The 23,247-nt window shown below is 48.4% G+C and overlaps 1 protein-coding gene across 1 annotated transcript in view; it reads right to left on the reverse strand.

The window, feature by feature from the left end:
- Positions 1-354: 354 nt before the first annotated feature.
- Positions 355-23,247, reverse strand: part of LOC309554510 (asialoglycoprotein receptor 1-like) — a 28,199-nt gene continuing 5,306 nt past the window's right edge. The window contains exons 2-8 of the mRNA XM_082256259.1: positions 21,583-21,660; positions 16,671-16,787; positions 14,039-14,086; positions 11,812-11,862; positions 10,910-11,061; positions 6,011-6,117; positions 355-555 (exon numbers count right to left, since the gene is read on the reverse strand). Coding sequence (XP_082112385.1) covers positions 405-555; positions 6,011-6,117; positions 10,910-11,061; positions 11,812-11,862; positions 14,039-14,086; positions 16,671-16,787; positions 21,583-21,634 — 678 coding nt within the window. The 5' untranslated portion in view covers positions 21,635-21,660 and the 3' untranslated portion in view covers positions 355-404. The remainder of the gene's footprint in view (positions 556-6,010; positions 6,118-10,909; positions 11,062-11,811; positions 11,863-14,038; positions 14,087-16,670; positions 16,788-21,582; positions 21,661-23,247) is intronic.

Here is a 23,247-nt window from a genome sequence, read left to right on the forward strand (position 1 = left end):
CTTAGACCGGGGCAGAGATGAACCCCCAACCCAGCCCTTAACCCCAACCTAGGGCACCCCTGAGGAGGTTCCTCATGTTATGGAGGAACTCTGAAGACAACTAAAATAAAATGAGAGGATTTTGTAGATTTTTGATGTAATTTTCAGCATGATCTCCGTGTCTTATGCCCCATACACACGTGCAGATTATCTGCAGACTTTTGTCTGCAGACTTACCTTTTCTATGTAGTGCAAGGGCCTGCCGGATTGCATACAAATTGAAAGTGTTTAGGTGTGACCTCATATTATATGGTTTTGGTAAGTCTGCAGACAAAAGTCTGCAGATAATCTGCACGTGTGTATGGGGCATTAGATATGACCTGGCAGTCAGTCCTTGGCCCTGGGATTCCTCCTGCAGGATTTGATCACTGCACCGCCTTCTTCTCACAGATGTAGCGGTAAGCGCGTGTACAATGCTCATCGTTCCAGTCACCGCTATAATTGAACTGAACGCAGTCCTCTCCACCACCAAGACCGTGACCAAAAAACTCATCCGGCTGGCCGGGGGCCCATTTCCTGCAAAGAAACAAAACAGAAATATACAAGAGTGGGGGTGTGCAGCACTGGGTTGTCACAGATTGCTGGTGCATCCAATGTCAACATGCCTGGCCCTTTAATTGAGGAGCCCTTGCTGGATACTGCCTGTTTAACCACTTAAGCCCTGGAAGATTTTACCCCCTTCCTGACCAGGCCCTATTTTGCGATTCTGCACTGCGGGATTTTAACGGACAATTGCGCGGTCGTGCTACGCTGTACCCAAATGAAATTGACGTCCTTTTTTCCCCACAAACAGAGCTTTCTTTTGGTGGTATTTGATCACCTGTGCGATTTTTACTTTTTGCGCTATAAAAAAAAAGCGACAATTCTGGAAAAATAACAATATTTTTCACATTTTTTTATATGAAATTCCCCCCAAAAAAATGTAAAAATCTAAATTTTTTAACATTTTAGGCCAATTTGTTTTCCGCTACATATTTTTGGTAAAACAAAAATCTGAATAAGCGTATTTTGATTGGTTTGCGCTAAAGTTATTGCGTTTACTAAGGGAAAGATTTTTGTAATTTTTATTGTTTTTTTTTTTAACGAGTAATGGCGGCGATCTGCAATTTTTTTTGCGGTACTGCGACATTGCGGCGGACAGATCGGACCCTTGACTGACATTTTTGACACTTTTGGGGGTACCAGTGACATTACTACAGTAATCATATGCTATACATATGCACTGTTACTGTAAAAATGACACTGGGAGGGAAGGGGTTAACTTTATTATAGATGCAGGGGTTAAATGTGTCCCTAGGGGCGTGCTTCTAACAAAAAATTCGGCAGAATTCCGAACTTTTTGCAGTAGAAGTTCAGAATTCGGGCACCAGAACCGCCCAAAATGCAATGGGACAGGAACTGGGCTTTAAAAGCCAGTGATTGGACCAGAAACATGAGTAAAAGCCAATTGAGGGGGCAGGAGAATGCTAGGAATGTTATTGGAGTGACTAGGGGGTCCACAGGCCAATCATTAGTGAATACGCCCCCCAATATATAACATAGCCCCGCCAAATCGCTAGCACTGTAATACAGGGGCTGTGGAAGAGAGTGGAAGCAGTTCTGTTACTTCTGCTACAAAGTGTCATTTAGCAATTATTAGTGTGAGGAAAGGGATATCTAGTGTAGTTAGGGTGCTATTTTCCACTATAGTTAGATTCAATAATCTAGTTTCTGTAGGGAAAGTGTTAAGTGTCAGGGTGACCGTAATGTAGTTTAGGATGAACTGACAATGACTGCTATGCCAGGGTAACCAAACTCATCCATGTCAGGGTGACCACCAGAGAAAAAAGATCATTTTTCTTAGAATTTTTAGTAGAGCAGGGATGGGGCTCCGCTCCTTTCACACCTGGGCCTTTTTTTTCAGGCGTTTATTGGGTATTTTTTGGACGTCTTTGGAGGCAGGCATGACATCTGAACTTCTGTGTAGGGGTATATATATACACACACATATATGTATATATACACATACACACATATAGGTGTGAAAGGAGTGGAACCCCATCCCTGCGCTACTGAAATTCTAAGAAAACGTATTTTTTTTTCTGGTTCTGGACATGCTACAGAGCTGAAATTTCACAGGTACACTTTTTAGACCCCCCCAGATACTAAATCCAAATAAATCTCATTTTTTTTTTTGTCAATTTTTTCAATAATTGGCTCTATATCAAAAACGACAATTTTTAAGAACTTTTTTTGTGTGATTAATAGTCCCTGGGGCATGACCCAGAACCCTAGGCACTTTTTAGGGGCATTTATTGGGTTTTAGGGCTTCAAATTGGTGTTTTTTGATTACCGAAGTTCGGGTCCCATTGATTTCAATGGGGTTCTGGAATCCGAACCCGAACTTTCGGGAAGTTCGGGTGTTGTGGCCGAACCAAACTTTTCAAAAGTTCGATCATCCCTAGTCCCTAGTGACAGAAGAACAGTGTAATTTACATTGACTGAAAGAGTCCTACAATCTTTGGCATGGTCTCGTCCCCTAAGAGTTCCAAAACCCTTGACATTGCCTTGTCCCCTAGGAGTTCCACAGCTGTTGGCAATGATCTCCATGTATAAATACATAAGGGGGATATGATCTCCATGTATAAATACATAAGGGGGATATGATCTCCATGTATAAATACATAAGGGGGGATATGATCTCCATGTATAAATACATAAGGGGGGATATGATCTCCATGTATAAATACATAAGGGGGGATATGATCTCCATGTATAAATACATAAGGGGGGATATGATCTCCATGTATAAATACATAAGGGGGATATGATCTCCATGTATAAATACATAAGGGGGGATATGATCACCATGTATAAATACATAAGGGGGGATATGATCACCATGTATAAATACATAAGGGGGGATATGATCTCCATGTATAAATATATAAGGGGGAATATGATCACCATGTATAAATATATAAGGGGGGATATGATCACCATGTATAAATACATAAGGGGAGATATGATCACCATGTATAAATACATAAGGGGGATATGATCACCATGTATAAATACATAAGGGGGATATGATCTCCATGTATAAATACATAAGGGGGATATGATCTCCATGTATAAATACATAAGGGGGGATATGATCTCCATGTATAAATACATAAGGGGGGATATGATCTCCATGTATAAATACATAAGGGGGGATATGATCTCCATGTATAAATACATAAGGGGGGATATGATCTCCATGTATAAATACATAAGGGGGATATGATCTCCATGTATAAATACATAAGGGGGGATATGATCACCATGTATAAATACATAAGGGGGGATATGATCACCATGTATAAATACATAAGGGGGGATATGATCTCCATGTATAAATATATAAGGGGGAATATGATCACCATGTATAAATATATAAGGGGGGATATGATCACCATGTATAAATACATAAGGGGAGATATGATCACCATGTATAAATACATAAGGGGGGATATGATCTCCATGTATAAATACATAAGGGGGGGATATGATCTCCATGTATAAATACATAAGGGGGGATATGATCTCCATGTATAAATACATAAGGGGGGATATGATCTCCATGTATAAATACATAAGGGGGATATGATCACCATGTATAAATACATAAGGGGGGATATGATCTCCATGTATAAATACATAAGGGGGGGATATGATCTCCATGTATAAATACATAAGGGGGATATGATCACCATGTATAAATACATAAGGGGGGATATGATCATCATGTATAAATACATAAGGGGGGATATGATCACCATGTATAAATACATAAGGGGGGATATGATCTCCATGTATAAATACATAAGGGGGGATATGATCATCATGTATAAATACATAAGGGGGGATATGATCTCCATGTATAAATACATAAGGGGGGGATATGATCACCATGTATAAATATATAAGGGGGGATATGATCTCCATGTATAAATATATAAGGGGGGATATGATCTCTATGTATAAATATATAAGGGGGATATGATCTCCATGTAAAAAAAAAAGGGGGGATATGATCTCCATGTATAAATACATAAGGGGGGATATGATCTCCATGTATAAATATATAAGGGGGATATGATCTCCATGTATAAATACATACTGTAAGGGGGGCTATGAACTCCATATATAAATACATAAGGGGGGCTATGAACTCCATGTATAAATACATAAGGGGTCCTTATAGATAACTTGGTGTTGAGTTATTCACTTTAAGATCATCACAGAGGACAAGGGGGGCGCTCTTTACGTCTGGAGGAAAACAGATTTTGTCTCCAAATACGGAAAGGTTTCTTCACAGTAAGAGCTGTGAAAAAGTGGAATAGACTCCCTCCAGAGGTGGTTCTGGTCAGCTCAGTAGATTGCTATAAGAAAGTCCTAGATTCTTTCCTAGGTGTACATAATTTAACTGGGTACTAAAATTTATAGGTAAAGTTGATCCAGGGAATATCCGATTGCCTCTCGGGGGATCAGGAAGGAATTTTTTTCCCCTGCTGGAGCAAATTGGATCATGCTTTGCTGGGGTTTTTTTGCCTTCCTCTGGATCAACAGTGGGTATGGGATTGTGTATATGGGATTGTATGGTTGTTTTTTCTCTTTTATTGGTTGAACTAGATGGACTTTAGTCTTTTTTCAACCGGACTAACTATGTAGCTATTGAATGGCCTTGTCCCCTAAGAGTCCCACAACCCTTGGAATGGCCTTGTCTCCTAAGAGTCCCACAACCCTTGGAATGGCCTTGTCTCCTAAGAGTCCCACAACCCTTGGAATGGCCTCGTCCCCTAAGAGCCCCACAACCCTTGGAATGGCCTGGTCCCCTAAGAGCCCCACAACCCTTGGAATGGCCTGGTCCCCTAAGAGCCCCACAACCCTTGGAATGGCCACGTCCCCTAAGAGCCCCACAACCCTTGGAATGGCCTGGTCCCCTAAGAGCCCCACAACCCTTGGAATGGCCTGGTCCCCTAAGAGCCCCACAACCCTTGGAGTGGCCTCGTCCCCTAAGAGCCCCACAACCCTTGGAATGGCCTCATCCCCTAAGAGCCCCACAACCCTTGGAATGGCCTCATCCCCTAAGAGCCCCACAACCCTTGGAATGGCCTCATCCCCTAAGAGCCCCACAACCCTTGGAATGGCCTCATCCCCTAAGAGCCCCACAACCCTTGGAATGGCCTCGTCCCCTAAGAGTCCCACAACCCTTGGAAAGGTCTCTTTCCTCAAATGTAGGAACAATTTGTAACAGTGAAAAAAGGAATGTGGCTGGTGGAGGCTGTAAAGCAACATGACATCTTCAGGTGTCCTGGCCAGGGCCTAGTGGGAAGGGGCAGCATGTCAGAGACTCTATATCAGCTTTTCCAAAACCTTTTAACCCAGAGGAACCCTTGAAATAATTTCCAGACCATTGGGAACCTCTACTACAGCTAATTTGTTGGGGGTAAGTCGGGAAAAATGCTTTTACAGTGGTGGTCAGAATGCCATTCCTTCAGACAGCTAAAGAGATCATTGGTGTTATGTAGCTGGCTATGCCAAGTGGTGTTGCCCCGAACCATGCAGACTCCATGAAATGAAAGGTCAACCAGGCACCGCTCAAGGAACCCCTAGTGACCTCTGGAGGAATCCTGGAGTTTCATGGAACCTTGGTTGGGAATGGCTGCTCTATATCAGTCTTTGTACATCCAGAACCTCCCAGCTAGGAAGCCATTTTTAATGTTCAAACTCATCTCTAAGAAACCTCTAAGCTCACTGCTTGAAGATAGCAACCAATCTGATGACATTTCTCTCTCCTTGACTAACTTGCAGTCACCTCATCTCGTGGTTGGTTCACAATCATGTGTCCTGAGTCCTGGCTAAAGGTTAAGGGAAGGAAATGTGTAAAATTTAATTTCTCTGCCACAGAAAATTCAGATGTTAGTTAATTCAATAAGGACATTACTTTGGTGTGGAGGAAAATGGGGTCCCATCCACCCATTTCCACTCGCCATCAATTTCACTCAACCCAATCCACACTCGATTCTTCATGGCCAACTTTGTCAGGAAAACCTAAAGGACACACAATGAAGAGAAATGAGAATAATAATGAAGAGAAGGAGGTGAAAGTTAGGTTCCAGATCAGCGGCCCATTGTTAGAGTGGTGGTGTGGACTGGATACACTTTTATTTCTGATCTTGATGGAAATGTTTTGCTACTCAATTTCCTTGCCCCCCTCATTCTGCAGAGGTGCCAATATGAAAGCTGTATCTAGAGAAAGTGAAACACCGCTGAAGGGGATTTTTCACCTATCCCACCTCCACTGCACACCAATGGGTGCCGGCCCGGTTTATCACAGAAGTCATGGTGTGAAGAAATGCTGGTTTACCGCACTTCCATAAAATCACCTTTCCTGATTCATAATTCACAACGACAATCTACAATTTACAGATGAGGAAATATAGCCACCAGCTAACGCATTTCATGCCAACCTAGGTGCTTAATCATAGCTAGTGGCTACATTCCCTCATCTGTACATTGTAAATTGTTGTGAATTCTGAATCAATAAAATGTGATTTTATTGGACTGTGGCCAACCTGATTTTTCTTCACACCATGAAAGCTGTATCTTGTGAAGGAATGGCACAGCCAATGCTATGTCATATACCACATGCCGCTCTGTATAGGAGACATCTAAATGCTGGAGAAGTCTTGATCACCACATGGACACATCCAGACCACCACATGCGTTTATCTCCAGGACCCATCCAGACCACCATATGGGCTTATCTCAAGAACCTATCCAGACCACCACATGGGCTTTTCTAAATTACCCATCCAGACCACCTTGGGGACACATCCAAGCCACTACCAGGGACATTACTCAAGGACCCATTAGGACCATCACAAAGGCATATGTCAAGGACCCATCCAGGCCACCACATGGCCTTTTCTCAAAGACCCATTTAGACCACCAAAATAGTTTATCTACAGGATCCATCCAGACAACCATATTGGCTTATCTCAAGGACTCATCCCAACCACCTCAAGGACTTTATTTCCAGGACCCATCCAGACCACCTCAAGCACCCATTCAGATCTCCACATGGACGTTTCTACACGATACATTCATACCACCTCAGGGACACATCCCGACCATTACATGGAGAAAAAAAAAACAAGAAGGTGGGGAAAAAAAATCAACATCATGAGCATAACAGGTCACCAATAGGGTACTTGTCTAATAACCAAAGAAATGCATACAAAAAAAGAGGGATTTGTATTCTCTTAGAGGGTAAAGCCCTCCAGTGATACAAAGAAGTGGTTAGTATAGGACACGTTAGACAGGTAGTGGTGGCTCAAGTGCATAGGTTTATTGGATTATATTCATTATAGCCTAGGCCATCTTTATGTAGAGCAACAATTATTTTTTTCAGACCCTCAGAGAGTTCTTTGCCATGAGGTGCCATGTTGAACTTCCAGTGACCAGTATGAGAGAGTGAGAGCGATAACACCAAATTTAACACACCTGCTCCCCATTCACACCTGAGACCTTGTAACACTAATGAGTCACATGACACCGAGGAGGGAAAAGGGCTAATTGGGCCCAATTTTGGACATTGTCACTTAGGGGTGTACTGACTTTTGTTGCCAGCGGTTTAGACATTAATGGCTGTGTGTTGAGTTATTTTGAGGGGACAGTAAATTTACACTGCTATACAAGCTGTACACTCACTACTTTACATTGTAGCAAAGTCTCATTTCTTCAGTGTTGTCACATGAAAAGATAGAATAATGGGAGGGGTGTACTTACTTTTGTCAGATACTGTATGTGGAATATGTAAGTCAGCACGGCAGAGTGATATATGTATAGCGAAAATCTCCCGAGTCTATGCTGACTGCATATTGCACTTAGCCCGTGTGTCGCCTAACTTTAATGGCAGGAAGGGAACGCCGTTTCCATGATGTAATGAGGCCACTCATTGTGTTTACCATGCAAGATCATCTGTTAGAATCAGTTCCTTGGTGAGCGTGTATCGATTGAATGAGTGACGTCTCACTCAGATAATGACAGATGACAGGAGCATCACAATGATGAGATGTACACTGGGTGTGGAGAGCGAGGGGAGAGTAGATTAAAGTGCTGGTATAGGTATATAGGTATATCTTAGGATGCTGGTATATGTATATCTTAGGATGTAATGATTGAGAGGGACATGCAGATAGACGGTGGGAACGGTCTTAGTGGAGAGAGTGTTGATCTTACCAGACCCGACCCAATGCTTGGATGGATCCAATGAAAGTATAAATCAGCGTAGGGTGTTACTGGCAGTCCTTCGACTCCAGCTCATCCAGTCCGTTTCAACTTAGTTCCGTGATATCACCGTACAGCCCAGAGAATGTCCGAGACACATGGACATCCATCCCAGGCAGGGTCCACTGGACTTACTTCTATTGGCGCCAACTAGGAAGTAATGTTGGTCCAATAAATATACCTTCGCAATTCGGGCTTCCACTGTCAAAGTCCATGACACGTGAGTAACTTCAACGCGTTTCGCTACGTGCTTGCTACGCTTGCTGAAAAAGCTATGCAACTTCAAGGAGAGCTGAGGCTATGTGCAGGAGCTGCTGTGCTCTACCACTAAACCCTCTCTCTGAATGACTTATATTGTCTCTTAGAACGGTCCTCTACTCCTTCTCACAATGCTGGTCACTCACTTCAGTTGCCTTTGCTTTGTTTCAAGCTCTGCCACTCTCTGATGCCGTTCTCCGAATATTTTCTCTTTCCCTCCTTCTGCCCCAAACTGTTCCTGCTTAGAACCACACATGCCCCCAGGAGAACTGGTCCTGCACACAGCCTCAGACCCCTATATGGAACCGTTCACCTGCACACAAACTCAGACCCCTATATGGAACCGCTCACCTGCACACAAACTCAGACCCCTATATGGAACCGCTCACCTGCACACAGCCTCAGCCCCCTATGTGACACCATTCACCTGCACACAGCCTCAGCCCCTATGTGACACCATTCACCTGCACACAGCCTCAGACCCCTATATGGAACCACTCACCTGCACACAGCCTCAGCCCCCTATGTGGCACGGCTCACCTGAACGCAGCTTCAGCCGCCTATGTTGCATCGCTCACCTGTACACAACCTCAGCCCCCTTAGTGGCACCAGCGCACCTGAACACAGTATCAGCCTCCTATGTGGCACCTCTCACCTAAACACAGAATCTGCCCCCTGTATGGCATTGCTCGTCTGCACACAGCTTCAGCCCGCTGTGAGGAACCTCTCACCCGCACACAGCCTCAGCCCCCTAATGTGCCACCACTCACCCGAACACAGCCTTGGCCCCCCTATGTGCCACCAGCTCACCTACACACAGCCTCGGCACCCTATGTGGCACCACTCACCTGCACACAGCTTCAACCCCCTATGTTACACTGCTCGTCAGCACACAGCCTCAGCCCTCTGTGAGGAACCTCTTACCCACATCTTTTGAAAAAGGCAGTTGTGCCGAAACATGTTAAGAGGACTTCAGTCAGCCCAGCTGTTTATGCTTGATATGCCTTTTAATTACGGATGTCTGTAAGTGTATCGGCTATTTTATTAATAAACCAATTTTAGCAATATTACGCTATGTACAGTATATCCCCCTTCTTTTTTGATTTACCATCCATAGTATGGGAGTGGAGACTCTGATTGGTTACATCTGTCAATGACTCATTTGTCATCTTCCATGGTCGGTGAATTCTGTTGGGATATACCCCTACCCTTTCAAGCGTGTTTGACCCTCTTGCTGTACAGCATTGGGGTCCCATCCATCTGGTGAGCGCAATTCACATATATCTTCACTGGTGTTGGGATTTGCTGCACAACTTGTTCATATTTATATTTGGATCACCTTTATCATCAATTTTTCTTATGATATTTTCACATGGGACTTTTTTCATTTTTAGTCGGACTCTTATCTACCATTAGCGCTTCACATTTGTTTTCTTTTTTGTACTTTTATCACTTTATGGTCTAGTGATTGGTGCTAGCTGCTTTTACACGTTTTCAGTTAGCGCAGTATTTTTTATCCATTTTCTCTCACCTGCACACAGCCTCAGCCCCCTATGTGGCACCATTCACCTGCACACAGCCTCAGCCCCCTATGTGACACCATTCACCTGCACACAGCCTCAGCCCCCTATGTGGCACCATTCACCTGCACACAGCCTCAGCCCCCTATGTGACACCATTCACCTGCACACAGCCTCAGCCCCTTTTGTGGCACCTCTCACCTGCACACAGCCTCAGCCCCCTATGTGACACCATTCACCTGCACACAGCCTCAGCCCCCTATGTGACACCATTCACCTGCACACAGCCTCAGCCCCTTTTGTGGCACCTCTCACCTGCACACAGCCTCAGCCCCCTATGTGGCACCATTCACCTGCACACAGCCTCAGCCCCCTATGTGACACCATTCACCTGCACACAGCCTCAGCCCCCTATGTGACACCTCTCACCTGCACACAGCCTCAGCCCCTTTTGTGGCACCTCTCACCTGCACACAGCCTCAGCCCCCTATGTGGCACCATTCACCTGCACACAGCCTCAGCCCCCTATGTGACACCATTCACCTGCACACAGCCTCAGCCCCCTATGTGGCACCATTCACCTGCACACAGCCTCAGCCCCCTATGTGGCACCTCTTGGCCAATCCATCACCTTAACGGATTCCTGTCATTTTTCTTCCATCTTTGAAGTTGAGTAATAACGCAGACAACACAAGATTACTCCGATTCTTTCATCTCCTGTGGACATGTCTCTGCTATCAGGTCTGTTATTTTAGCCCCACCTTGGCACTTACCTGCTCCTCCTGGGTGTTGATGACAGTCAGTCTGGCCTTCCTCCTCTGACACATCCTGTGGGCCTCCATCCAGGATTTAGCCAGATTGGAGAAGTAGTAGCAGCTCCCTCGGAAATCAGTCCAATCGTCAGGACAGGAGCCATCGTAGGTCTCTAGGAGGAGAAGATCCCACCATTACTGAGGAATATAGAGTGGGACCCTCTTCTCAGAGATATGGAATTATTAAGGGGTAGAGAATGTTCACTTAGCTTAGTGGATGAGGTGAAGCCGATCCGACTTCAATCATCCAATCACATGCAAGTAAAAATCCCTTTTTTTAATTATCATTTTGCATATGATTGGGTATTCTCTACAAAGTGAACTTCTGAGTCTACTCCTTTAGTAAACCTTGGATTTTGTACATGCTAGTGAAGCAGATCATTGAGGATCCCAGGAAACCTTTCTACTATTGCCATGGTTGCAAGGCAGGAAAATTAAAAAAATTTGTGCAATAGACATTTATGGCAACCACCATCATTTCTGTTTTTAATTTCTGCCTGTGACCCCTTTGGGAAGATTTCCCTTACTTTCTGCCTCTGTGACACCTGTAGAAGGAATAGGAGGTGTGGTTGTCACCGGGACAGAAATGTGCAGACATGATAAGAATGTCGGAAGTTCTAACCTCTCCCCATCATCCAATGTGCTTCTGTCTGTGTGCCTATTGGGGAGAAATGGGAAATCCCCCCCCCCCCAATAAGGACACAGATGGATATAAACACCTGACAGAGGCTCCACCCATTCCCCTAAAACTAAATAAAAGATCTGTCTGGAATCGGGCTGATAATGATACAATGTTGTCTGCAGTGATTGGATACACGGGGACAATATTTTCTTCCAGCTGGAAGGTTGCGTTCTGCACTCACCGTTTTCTGGTGGAAGTTTGTGTGTCCTGCGTGCCAATATCTGGGGTCCTTCTACAGACAAAGAAAAAGAGAGGGAAGTCCTTATACTGATCACCAGAGGATGGCCCCCACATCCCTCCCCAGGGGACTGCCCTCACTTCCCTCCCCAGAGGACGGCCCCCACATCCCTCCCCAGAGGATGGCCCCCACATCCCTCCCCAGAGGATGGCCCCCACATCCCTCCCCAGGGGACTGCCCTCACTTCCCTCCCCAGGGGACTGCCCTCACTTCCCTCCCCAGAGGACGGCCCCCACATCCCTCCCCAGAGGATGGCCCCCACATCCCTCCCCAGAGGATGGCCCCCACATCCCTCCCCAGGGGACTGCCCTCACTTCCCTCCCCAGGGGACTGCCCTCACTTCCCTCCCCAGAGGACAGCCCCCACATCCCTCCCCAGAGGATGGCCCCCACATCCCTCCCCAGGGGACTGCCCCCACATCCCTCCCCAGAGGATGGCCCCCACATCCCTCCCCAGAGGATGGCCCCCACATCCCTCCCCAGGGGACTGCCCTCACTTCGATCCCCAGAGGACGGCCCTCACTTCCCTCCCCAGAGGATGGCCCCCACATCCCTCCCCAGGGGACTGCCCTCACTTCGATCCCCAGAGGACGGCCCTCACTTCCCTCCCCAGAGGACGGCCCCCACATCCCTCCGCAGAGGATGGCCCCCACATCCCTCCCCAGGGGACTGCCCTCACTTCGATCCCCAGAGGACGGCCCTCACTTCCCTCCCCAGAGGATGGCCCCCACATCCCTCCCCAGGGGACTGCCCTCACTTCGATCCCCAGAGGACGGCCCTCACTTCCCTCCCCAGAGGATGGCCCCCACATCCCTCCCCAGGGGGCGGCCCTCACTCCCCTCCTCACGGGACGGCTACACCTCCCCCCACCAGAGGAAGGCCATCACTTCTCTCCCCAGAGGACGAACACCACTCCCTCCACCAGAGGACAGCCACTACTCCCTCCACCAGAGGAAGGCCCTCACACCTCCTCCCCAGAGGATGGCCCCCCCATCCCTCCCCAGGGGACAGCCCTCACTCCCCTCCCCAGAGGATGGCCCCCACATCCCTCCCCAGGTGGCGGCCCTCACTCCCCTCCCCAGGGGGTGGCCCTCACTCCCCTCCCCGTGGGGGCGGCCCTCACTCCCCTCCCTGTGGGGGCGGCCCTCACTCCCCTCCCCGTGGGGGCGGCCCTCACTCCCCTCCTCACGGGACGGCTACACCTCCCTCCACCAGAGGAAGGCCCTCACACCCCCTCCCCAGAGGATGGCCCCCACATCCCTCCCCAGGGGCTAGCCCTCAATCCCCTCCCCAGGGGATGGCCCTCACTCCCCTCCCCAGGGGATGGCCCTCGCACCCCTCCCAAGAGGATGGCCCTCGCACCCCTCCCCAGAGAGCAGCCGCCACTCCCTCCTCCAGAGAAAGGCCATCACTTCTCTCCCCAGAGGACAAACACCACTCCCTCCACCAGAGGACAGCCACCACTCCCTCCACCAGAGGATTGCCACCACTCCCTCTACCAGAGGACAGCCCTCTCAGCCCCCACCAGAGGATGGCCCTGGCAGCCCCCACCAGAGGACGGCCCTCACAGCCCCCACCAGAGGACAGCCCTCACAGCCCCCACCAGAGGACAGCCCTCGCAGCCCCCACCAGAGGACAGCCCTTGCAGCCCCTACCAGATCTAAACACCCCTCACTGAAGGACAGTCCTTACTCCCCTCCCCAGAGGAGGGCCCTATCTCCCTTCCCCAGAGAACGGTCCTCACTCCCCTCCCCAGAGGATGGCCCTCACTCCCCTCCCCAGAGGACGGCCCTCACTCCCCCCCAGAGGACGGCCTTTACCCCCCTCCCCAAAGTGACGGTCCTCACTCCCCTCCCCAGAGGGCGGTCCTCACTATCCTCCCCAGAGAGTGGTCCTCACCCCCTTCATCAAAGCACAGTCCTCACTCCATTCCTCAGAGGATGGTCCTCACTCCCCTCCCCAGGGGAAGGTCCTTACTCCCTTTCTAGAGGACGTTCCTCCCTCTCCTTCCAAGAGGACGGTCCTCCCTCCCTTCCCAAGAGGACAGTCCACACTCCCTTGCCTAGAGGACGGCCCTCACTAACCGCCCCAGAGGATGACCCTCACACCCCTTACAGCAATAGAAGAGTAGTAGTATTTGTATTCTGTCCCCAGGTGACAGTGCTACTCACCTTTCCCAGTTTCCTGTCCATCGCTGTAGTCTTCATTACCCCGAGAACCTGTAATGGAGAGCAATCACTGGTCAATAACAGTAAATGTACACACATGCCCAATCTCAGTCCAGGAAGTAGGTGGTGACCCTGGATGATGCCTGAACAAAGATGGTGTCATTCTAGAGAGAAACACAGATGAAGGCATCCTCAGGGGGAGTCCTGTGATCTCTGGGAGAGGTGCTACATACCTGCAAGGGGAACACTGACACATTACTCAGCATGCATAGACCTAAAGATGAAGTTTAATCTGATTATTTTTGTCCTTCCCTGGTTCCAACCCGTATTATACCAGATATGAAGTGCCGCCCCTCCCGTATTATACCGGATATGGGGTGCCACCCCTCCCGAATTCTACCAGATATGGGGTGCCAACCATTCCGTATTATACAGGATAAACAATGCCACCGATCCCGTATTATACCGGATATAGGGTGCCACCCATCACAAATTATACCAGATATAGGGTGCCACCCGTCCCGTATTATACTGGATATAGGGTGTCACCCGTCAGATATTATACCAGATAGAGAGAGTGCCATCTGTCAGATATTATACCAGATATAGGGTGCCACCCATCCTGTATTATACCGGATATGGTTTGCCACTCGTCCCGTATTATACTGGATACAGGGTGCCACTCGTCCCGTATTATACTGGATATAAGGTGCCAACCATCCCATATTATACTGGATATAGGGTGCCAACCGTCCCATATTATACCGAATATAGGGTGCCACCCGTCCCGTATTATACTGGATATAGGGTACCACTCGTCCCGTATTATACTGGATACAGGGTGCCATCTGTCCCGTATTACACTGGATATAGGGTACCACTCGTCCCGTATTATACTGTATATAGGGTGCCACCCATCCCTTATTATACTGGATATAGGGTGCCAACCGTCCCATATTATACTGGATATAGGGTGCCAACCGTCCCATATTATACCGAATATAGGGTGCCAACCGCCCCATATTTTACCGGATATAGGGTGCCAACCATCCCATATTTTACCGGATATAGGGTGCCAACCGTCCCATATTATACTGGATAGAGGGTGCCAACCGTCCCATATTATGCTGGATATAGGGTGCCACCTGTACCGTATTATACTGGATATGAGTTGCCAGCCATCCCATGATTGCAGATTCAAGGTTACACATTGTGTCCCGTATTTTTTAAAAATGTTCTCACCACATGAAGGTTTAAGTGGAAATGTAACCTTCCATTCAACTGCAGAACGAAGTTCCACCTTTCCAGGTCACCAAAGACGATGAGATCACAGGATAGCCCCCGATTTGTCTCTTGGTGTGAGGAGTGACTCATAAGGGGCTATTTACCTCATGGTGTCACCAGTAATCTCTGTATTGTGTCTTATATTTTAATTTCCTGTAATCAATGTATTTTTGGAAAATACTGTGTTCTGCCCACTAGATGGAGCTGACGATCACAGGAAATACACGTATTATACAATTTCTTTTATAAATAAACTTCATAGTGGAAGAAAATACCTCCCAAAGAAAATCCTCAGGGAATGGTGTCAGAACCCCAATGTAAGAGCTGACTGTGATGTGTCTGAACCCCAATGTAAGAGCTGACTGTGATGTATCTGAACCCCAATGTAAGATCTGACTGATGTGTCTGAACCCCAATGTAAGATCTGACTGTGATGTGTCTGAACCCCCAATGTAAGATCTGACTGCGATGTGTCTGAACCCCAATGTAAGATCTGACTGTGATGTGTCTGAACCCCAATGTAAGATCTGACTGTGATTTGTCTGAACCCCCAATGTAAGATCTGACTGTGATGTGTCTGAACCCCCAATGTAAGATCTGACTGATGTGTCTGAACCCCCAATGTAAGATCTGACTCCGGTGTGTCTGAACCCCAATGTAAGATCTGACTGTGATGTGTCTGAACCCCCAATGTAAGATCTGACTGTGATGTGTCTGAACCCCAATGTAAGATCTGACTGTGATGTGTCTGAACCCCAATGTAAGATCTGACTGTGATGTGTCTGAACCCCAATGTAAGATCTGACTGTGATGTGTCTGAACCCCCAATGTAAGATCTGACTGTGATGTGTCTGAACCCCAATATAAGATCTGACTATGATGTGTCTGAACCCCAATGTAAGATTTGACTGATGTGTCTGAACCCCCAATGTAAGATCTGACTGTGATGTGTCTGAACCCCCAATGTAAGATCTGACTGTGATGTGTCTGAACCCCCAATGTAAGATCTGACTGTGATGTGTCTGAACCCCCAATGTAAGATCTGACTGTGATGTGTCTGAACCCCAATGTAAGATCTGCCTGTGATGTGTCTGAACCCCAATGTAAGATCTGACTGTGATGTGTCTGAACCCCAATGTAAGATTTGACTGTGATGTGTCTGAACCCCCAATGTAAGATCTGACTGTGATGTGTCTGAACCCCAATGTAAGATTTGACTGTGATGTGTCTGAACCCCCAATGTAAGATCTGACTGTGATTTGTCTGAACCCCCAATGTAAGATCTGACTGTGATGTGTCTGAACCCCCAATGTAAGATCTGACTCCGATGTGTGTGACCGTATTTCCTCACCTCGGTTGGAGGCGGTGACCACAATGTTCACAATGATGAGTCCAGCACAGACACAGACCAGAAGAACGATAAGACGAGATGAAACTGGCTGATGAAGCCACTGAAGTCCTCTGCTGACTGATAGAGAGAGAGAGAGATGAGTGCTCAGACCATGGAAGATATATTACTGACACACCTGTCCTCCAATATAGTGGAGATACTACCATCACCACCCCACCTCCATTACCTGAACCCCCATCCTCCAATATAGGGGAGATACTACCATCACCACCCCACCTCCATTACCTGAACCCCCATCCTCCAATACAGGGGAGATACTACCATCACCACCCCACCTCCATTACCTGAACCCCCATCCTCCAATACAGGGGAGATACTACCATCACCACCCCACCTCCATTACCTGAACCCCCATCCTCCAATACAGGGGAGATACTACCATCACCACCCCACCTCCATTACCTGAACCCCCATCCTCCAATATAGTGAAGATACTACCATCACCACCCCACCTCCATTACCTGAACCCCCATCCTCCAATACACGGAGATACTACCATCACCACCCCACCTCCATTACCTGAACCCCCATCCTCCAATACAGGGGAGATACTACCATCACCACCCCACCTCCATTACCTGAACCCCCATCCTCCAATACAGGGGAGATATTACCATCACCACCCCACCTCCATTACCTGAACCCCCATCCTCCAATACAGGGGAGATACTACCATCACCACCCCACCTCCTTTACCTGAACCCCCATCCTCCAATACAGGGGAGATACTACCATCACCACCCCACCTCCATTACCTGAACCCCCATCCTCCAATACAGGGGAGATACTACCATCACCACCCCACCTCCATTACCTGAACCCCCATCCTCCAATACAGGGGAGATACTACCATCACCACCCCACCTCCATTACCTGAACCCCCATCCTCCAATACAGGGGAGATACTACCATCACCACCCCACCTCCATTACCTGAACCCCCATCCTCCAATACAGGGGAGATACTACCATCACCACCCCACCTCCATTACCTGAACCCCCATCCTCCAATACACGGAGATACTACCATCACCACCCCACCTCCATTACCTGAACCCCCATCCTCCAATACAGGGGAGATACTACCATCACCACCCTACCTCCATTACCTGAACCCCCATCCTCCAATACAGGGGAGATACTACCATCACCACCCCACCTCCATTACCTGAACCCCCATCCTCCAATACAGGGGAGATACTACCATCACCACCCCACCTCCATTACCTGAACCCCCATCCTCCAATATAGTGGAGATACTACCATCACCACCCCACCTCCATTACCTGAACCCCCATCCTCCAATACAGGGGAGATATTACCATCACCACCCCACCTCCATTACCTGAACCCCCATCCTCCAATACACGGAGATACTACCATCACCACCCCACCTCCATTACCTGAACCCCCATCCTCCAATACAGGGGAGATATTACCATCACCACCCCACCTCCATTACCTGAACCCCCATCCTCCAATACAGGGGAGATACTACCATCACCACCCCACCTCCATTACCTGAACCCCCATCCTCCAATACAGGGGAGATACTACCATCACCACCCCACCTCCATTACCTGAACCCCCATCCTCCAATACAGGGGAGATACTACCATCACCACCCCACCTCCATTACCTGAACCCCCATCCTCCAATATAGTGGAGATACTACCATCACCACCCCACCTCCATTACCTGAACCCCCATCCTCCAATACAGGGGAGATACTACCATCACCACCCCACCTCCATTACCTGAACCCCCATCCTCCAATATAGTGGAGATACTACCATCACCACCCCACCTCCATTACCTGAACCCCCATCCTCCAATACAGGGGAGATACTACCATCACCACCCCACCTCCATTACCTGAACCCCCATCCTCCAATATAGTGAAGATACTACCATCACCACCCCACCTCCATTACCTGAACCCCCATCCTCCAATACACGGAGATACTACCATCACCACCCCACCTCCATTACCTGAACCCCCATCCTCCAATACAGGGGAGATATTACCATCACCACCCCACCTCCATTACCTGAACCCCCATCCTCCAATACAGGGGGGATACTACCATCACCACCCCACCTCCTTTACCTGAACCCCCATCCTCCAATACAGGGGAGATACTACCATCACCACCCCACCTCCATTACCTGAACCCCCATCCTCCAATACAGGGGAGATACTACCATCACCACCCCACCTCCATTACCTGAACCCCCATCCTCCAATACAGGGGAGATACTACCATCACCACCCCACCTCCATTACCTGAACCCCCATCCTCCAATACAGGGGAGATACTACCATCACCACCCCACCTCCATTACCTGAACCCCCATCCTCCAATACAGGGGAGATACTACCATCACCACCCCACCTCCATTACCTGAACCCCCATCCTCCAATACACGGAGATACTACCATCACCACCCCACCTCCATTACCTGAACCCCCATCCTCCAATACAGGGGAGATACTACCATCACCACCCTACCTCCATTACCTGAACCCCCATCCTCCAATACAGGGGAGATACTACCATCACCACCCCACCTCCATTACCTGAACCCCCATCCTCCAATACAGGGGAGATACTACCATCACCACCCCACCTCCATTACCTGAACCCCCATCCTCCAATATAGTGGAGATACTACCATCACCACCCCACCTCCATTACCTGAACCCCCATCCTCCAATACAGGGGAGATATTACCATCACCACCCCACCTCCATTACCTGAACCCCCATCCTCCAATACAGGGGAGATATTACCATCACCACCCCACCTCCATTACCTGAACCCCCATCCTCCAATACAGGGGAGATACTACCATAACCACCCCACCTCCATTACCTGAACCCCCATCCTCCAATACAGGGGAGATACTACCATAACCACCCCACCTCCATTACCTGAACCCCCATCCTCCAATACAGGGGAGATACTACCATAACCACCCCACCTCCATTACCTGAACCCCCATCCTCCAATACAGGGGAGATATTACCATCACCACCCCACCTCCATTACCTGAACCCCCATCCTCCAATACAGGGGAGATATTACCATCACCCCATAACCACCCAGACTACCATTACCTGAACCCCCATCCTCCAATACAGGGGAGATATTACCATCACCACCCCACCTCCATTACCTGAACCCCCATCCTCCAATACAGGGGAGATATTACCATCACCACCCCACCTCCATTACCTGAACCCCCATCCTCCAATACAGGGGAGATACTACCATCACCACCCCACCTCCATTACCTGAACCCCCATCCTCCAATATAGGGGAGATATTACCATCACCACCCCACCTCCATTACCTGAACCCCCAACCTCCAATACAGGGGAGATACTACCATCACCACCCCACCTCCATTACCTGAACCCCCATCCTCCAATACAGGGGAGATATTACCATCACCACCCCACCTCCATTACCTGAACCCCCATCCTCCAATACAGGGGAGATATTACCATCACCACCCCACCTCCATTACCTGAACCCCCATCCTCCAATACAGGGGAGATATTACCATCACCACCCCACCTCCATTACCTGAACCCCTATCCTCCAATACAGGGGAGATATTACCATCACCACCCCATCACCATCCTGACCCCCATTACCTGAACCCCTGTTCTCCAGTACAGGGGAGATGCTACCATCACCCCATAAGCCCCCAGACTACCATTACCTTAACATCCATCCTCCAGTACATGGGAGAAATTATCACCCCATCACCACCCCGACCACCATTACCTGAACCCCTGTCCTCAATACATGGGGGATATTACCATCACCTGCTAGACCACCATTACCTGAACCAGCCCATCATCCCCAGACCATCATTACTTGGAACCCTGTCCTGCAATACATGAGAGATATTACCATCGCCCCATCACCACCCTGACCACCCTTAACTGAACCCATGTCCTCAATACAGGGGAGATATTACCATCACTCCATCAGCACTCCAACCAGCATTACCTGGACCCCTGTTCTCCAATACATAGGAAATACAACCTGATCCTGACTTCCCATCACCTAGACTCTGTCCTTCAACACATGGGAGATATTACCATCACCTGCCAGACCACCATTACCTGAACCAGCCCATCATCCCCAGACCCCCATTACCTGGTACCCTGTCCTGCAATACATGGGAGATATTATCATTGTCCCATCACCACCCTGACCACCATTATCTGGACCTTTGGCCTTCAATACAGGGGAGATTACCATCACCCCATCAACACTCCATCACCCAGACCCTTGTACTCCAATATATGGGATATATTACTGTTACCTCCTCACAACCCTGACCACCAGTTTCTGGTCCCTTATCCTAAAATACATTTGAGATACTACTACAATCCCATTACCAGCTAGACCGCCATTGCCTGGACCCCTGTCCTCCAATACATAGGAAATACTACCTTCATCCTGACTTCAATCACCAAGACTCTGTCCTTCAATACATGGGGGATATTACCATCGACTTCCAGACCACCATTACTTGAACCAGTCCATCACTCCCCAGACCACCATTACCTGAAACCCTGTCCTGCAATACATGGGAGATATTACCATCGCCCCATAACCACCCTGACCACCATTATCTGGACCTTTGGCCTTCAATACATGGGAGATATTACCATCACCCCATCACCACCCTGACCACCATTACCTGGAACCCTGTCCTCCAATACATCGGGAATATTACTACAAGTCCATTACCACCCAGACCATCATTGCCTGGAGCCCCGTCCTTTAATACATGGGAGATATTACCATTACCACCCAGGCCACCATTACCTGAACCCTTTTCCTCCGACAAGTACAGACTCTGGAAGTCGTTCTGCTCCATCTTTGTCTTCTAGAAGACTGTGAGCTCTGCAAACAAACTATACAAGTATGAGAGCACACCAATTACAGAGAGATGAATGGATGACAGACAGACAGATACCTCATATTACTGGAATAACATCTTCTCAAGGACAGCGCCCTTTGTAGGCAAAGCTCTACAGAATTATAGATACCACACATAGATGGACAGAGGAATGGATGATAGACACACAGACAGATGGGGCATTACTCGCCATTCTGAGCCTCTGGAAGACAACGGTCCATGCAGGGACATCCAGCAGAGGATTAGAAATGAGGAATAAATGAAATTGATGATGCAGGGTGGAGGTATGAAGGGTGACCTCCTCTGAGTTGTCGGATGGAGGTATGAAGGGTGACCTCCTCTGAGTTGTTGGATGGAGGTATGCAATGGGACCTCCTCTGAGTTGTTGGATGGAGGTATGCAATGGGACCTCCTCTGAGTTGTTGGATGGAGGTATGAAGGGTGACCTCCTCTGAGTTGTTGGATGGAGGTATGAAGGGTGACCTCCTCTGAGTTGTTGGATGGAGGTATGAAGGGTGACCTCCTCTGAGTTGTTGGATGGAGGTATGAAGGGTGACCTCCTCTGAGTTGTTGGATGGAGGTATGAAGGGTGACCTCCTCTGAGTTGTTGGATGGAGGTATGAAGGGTGACCTCCTCTGAGTTGTTGGATGGAGGTATGAAGGGTGACCTCCTCTGAGTTGTTGGATGGAGGTATGAAGGGTGACCTCCTCTGAGTTGTTGGATGGAGGTATGAAGGGTGACCTCCTCTGAGTTGTTGGATGGAGGTATGAAGGGTGACCTCCTCTGAGTTGTTGGATGGAGGTATGAAGGGTGACCTCCTCTGAGTTGTTGGATGGAGGTATGCAATGGGACCTCCTCTGAGTTGTTGGATGGAGGTATGAAGGGTGACCTCCTCTGAGTTGTTGGATGGAGGTATGAAGAGTGACCTCCTCTGAGTTGTTGGATGTAGGTATGAAGGGTGACCTCCTCTGAGTTGTTGGATGGAGGTATGAAGGGTGACCTCCTCTGAGTTGTTGGATGGAGGTATGAAGGGTGACCTCCTCTGAATTGTTGGATGGAGGTATGAAGGGTGACCTCCTCTGAGTTGTTGGATGGAGGTATGAAGGGTGACCTCCTCTGAGTTGTTGGATGGAGGTATGAAGGGTGACCTCCTCTGAGTTGTTGGATGGAGGTATGAAGGGTGACCTCCTCTGAGTTGTTGGATGGAGGTATGAAGGGTGACCTCCTCTGAGTTGTTGGATGGAGGTATGAAGGGTGACCTCCTCTGAGTTGTTGGATGGAGGTATGAAGGGTGACCTCCTCTGAGTTGTTGGATGGAGGAATGAAGGGTGACCTCCTCTGAGTTGTTGGATGGAGGTATGAAGGGTGACCTCCTCTGAGTTGTTGGATGGAGGTATGCAATGGGACCTCCTCTGAGTTGTTGGATGGAGGTATGAAGGGTGACCTCCTCTGAGTTGTTGGATGTAGGTATGAAGGGTGACCTCCTCTGAGTTGTTGGATGGAGGAATGAAGGGTGACCTCCTCTGAGTTGTTGGATGGAGGTATGAAGGGTGACCTCCTCTGAGTTGTT

The sequence above is a fragment of the Pelophylax lessonae genome (assembly GCF_965119305.1).
Source record: "Pelophylax lessonae genome assembly, chromosome: 4".
Lineage (NCBI taxonomy): Eukaryota > Metazoa > Chordata > Amphibia > Anura > Ranidae > Pelophylax > Pelophylax lessonae.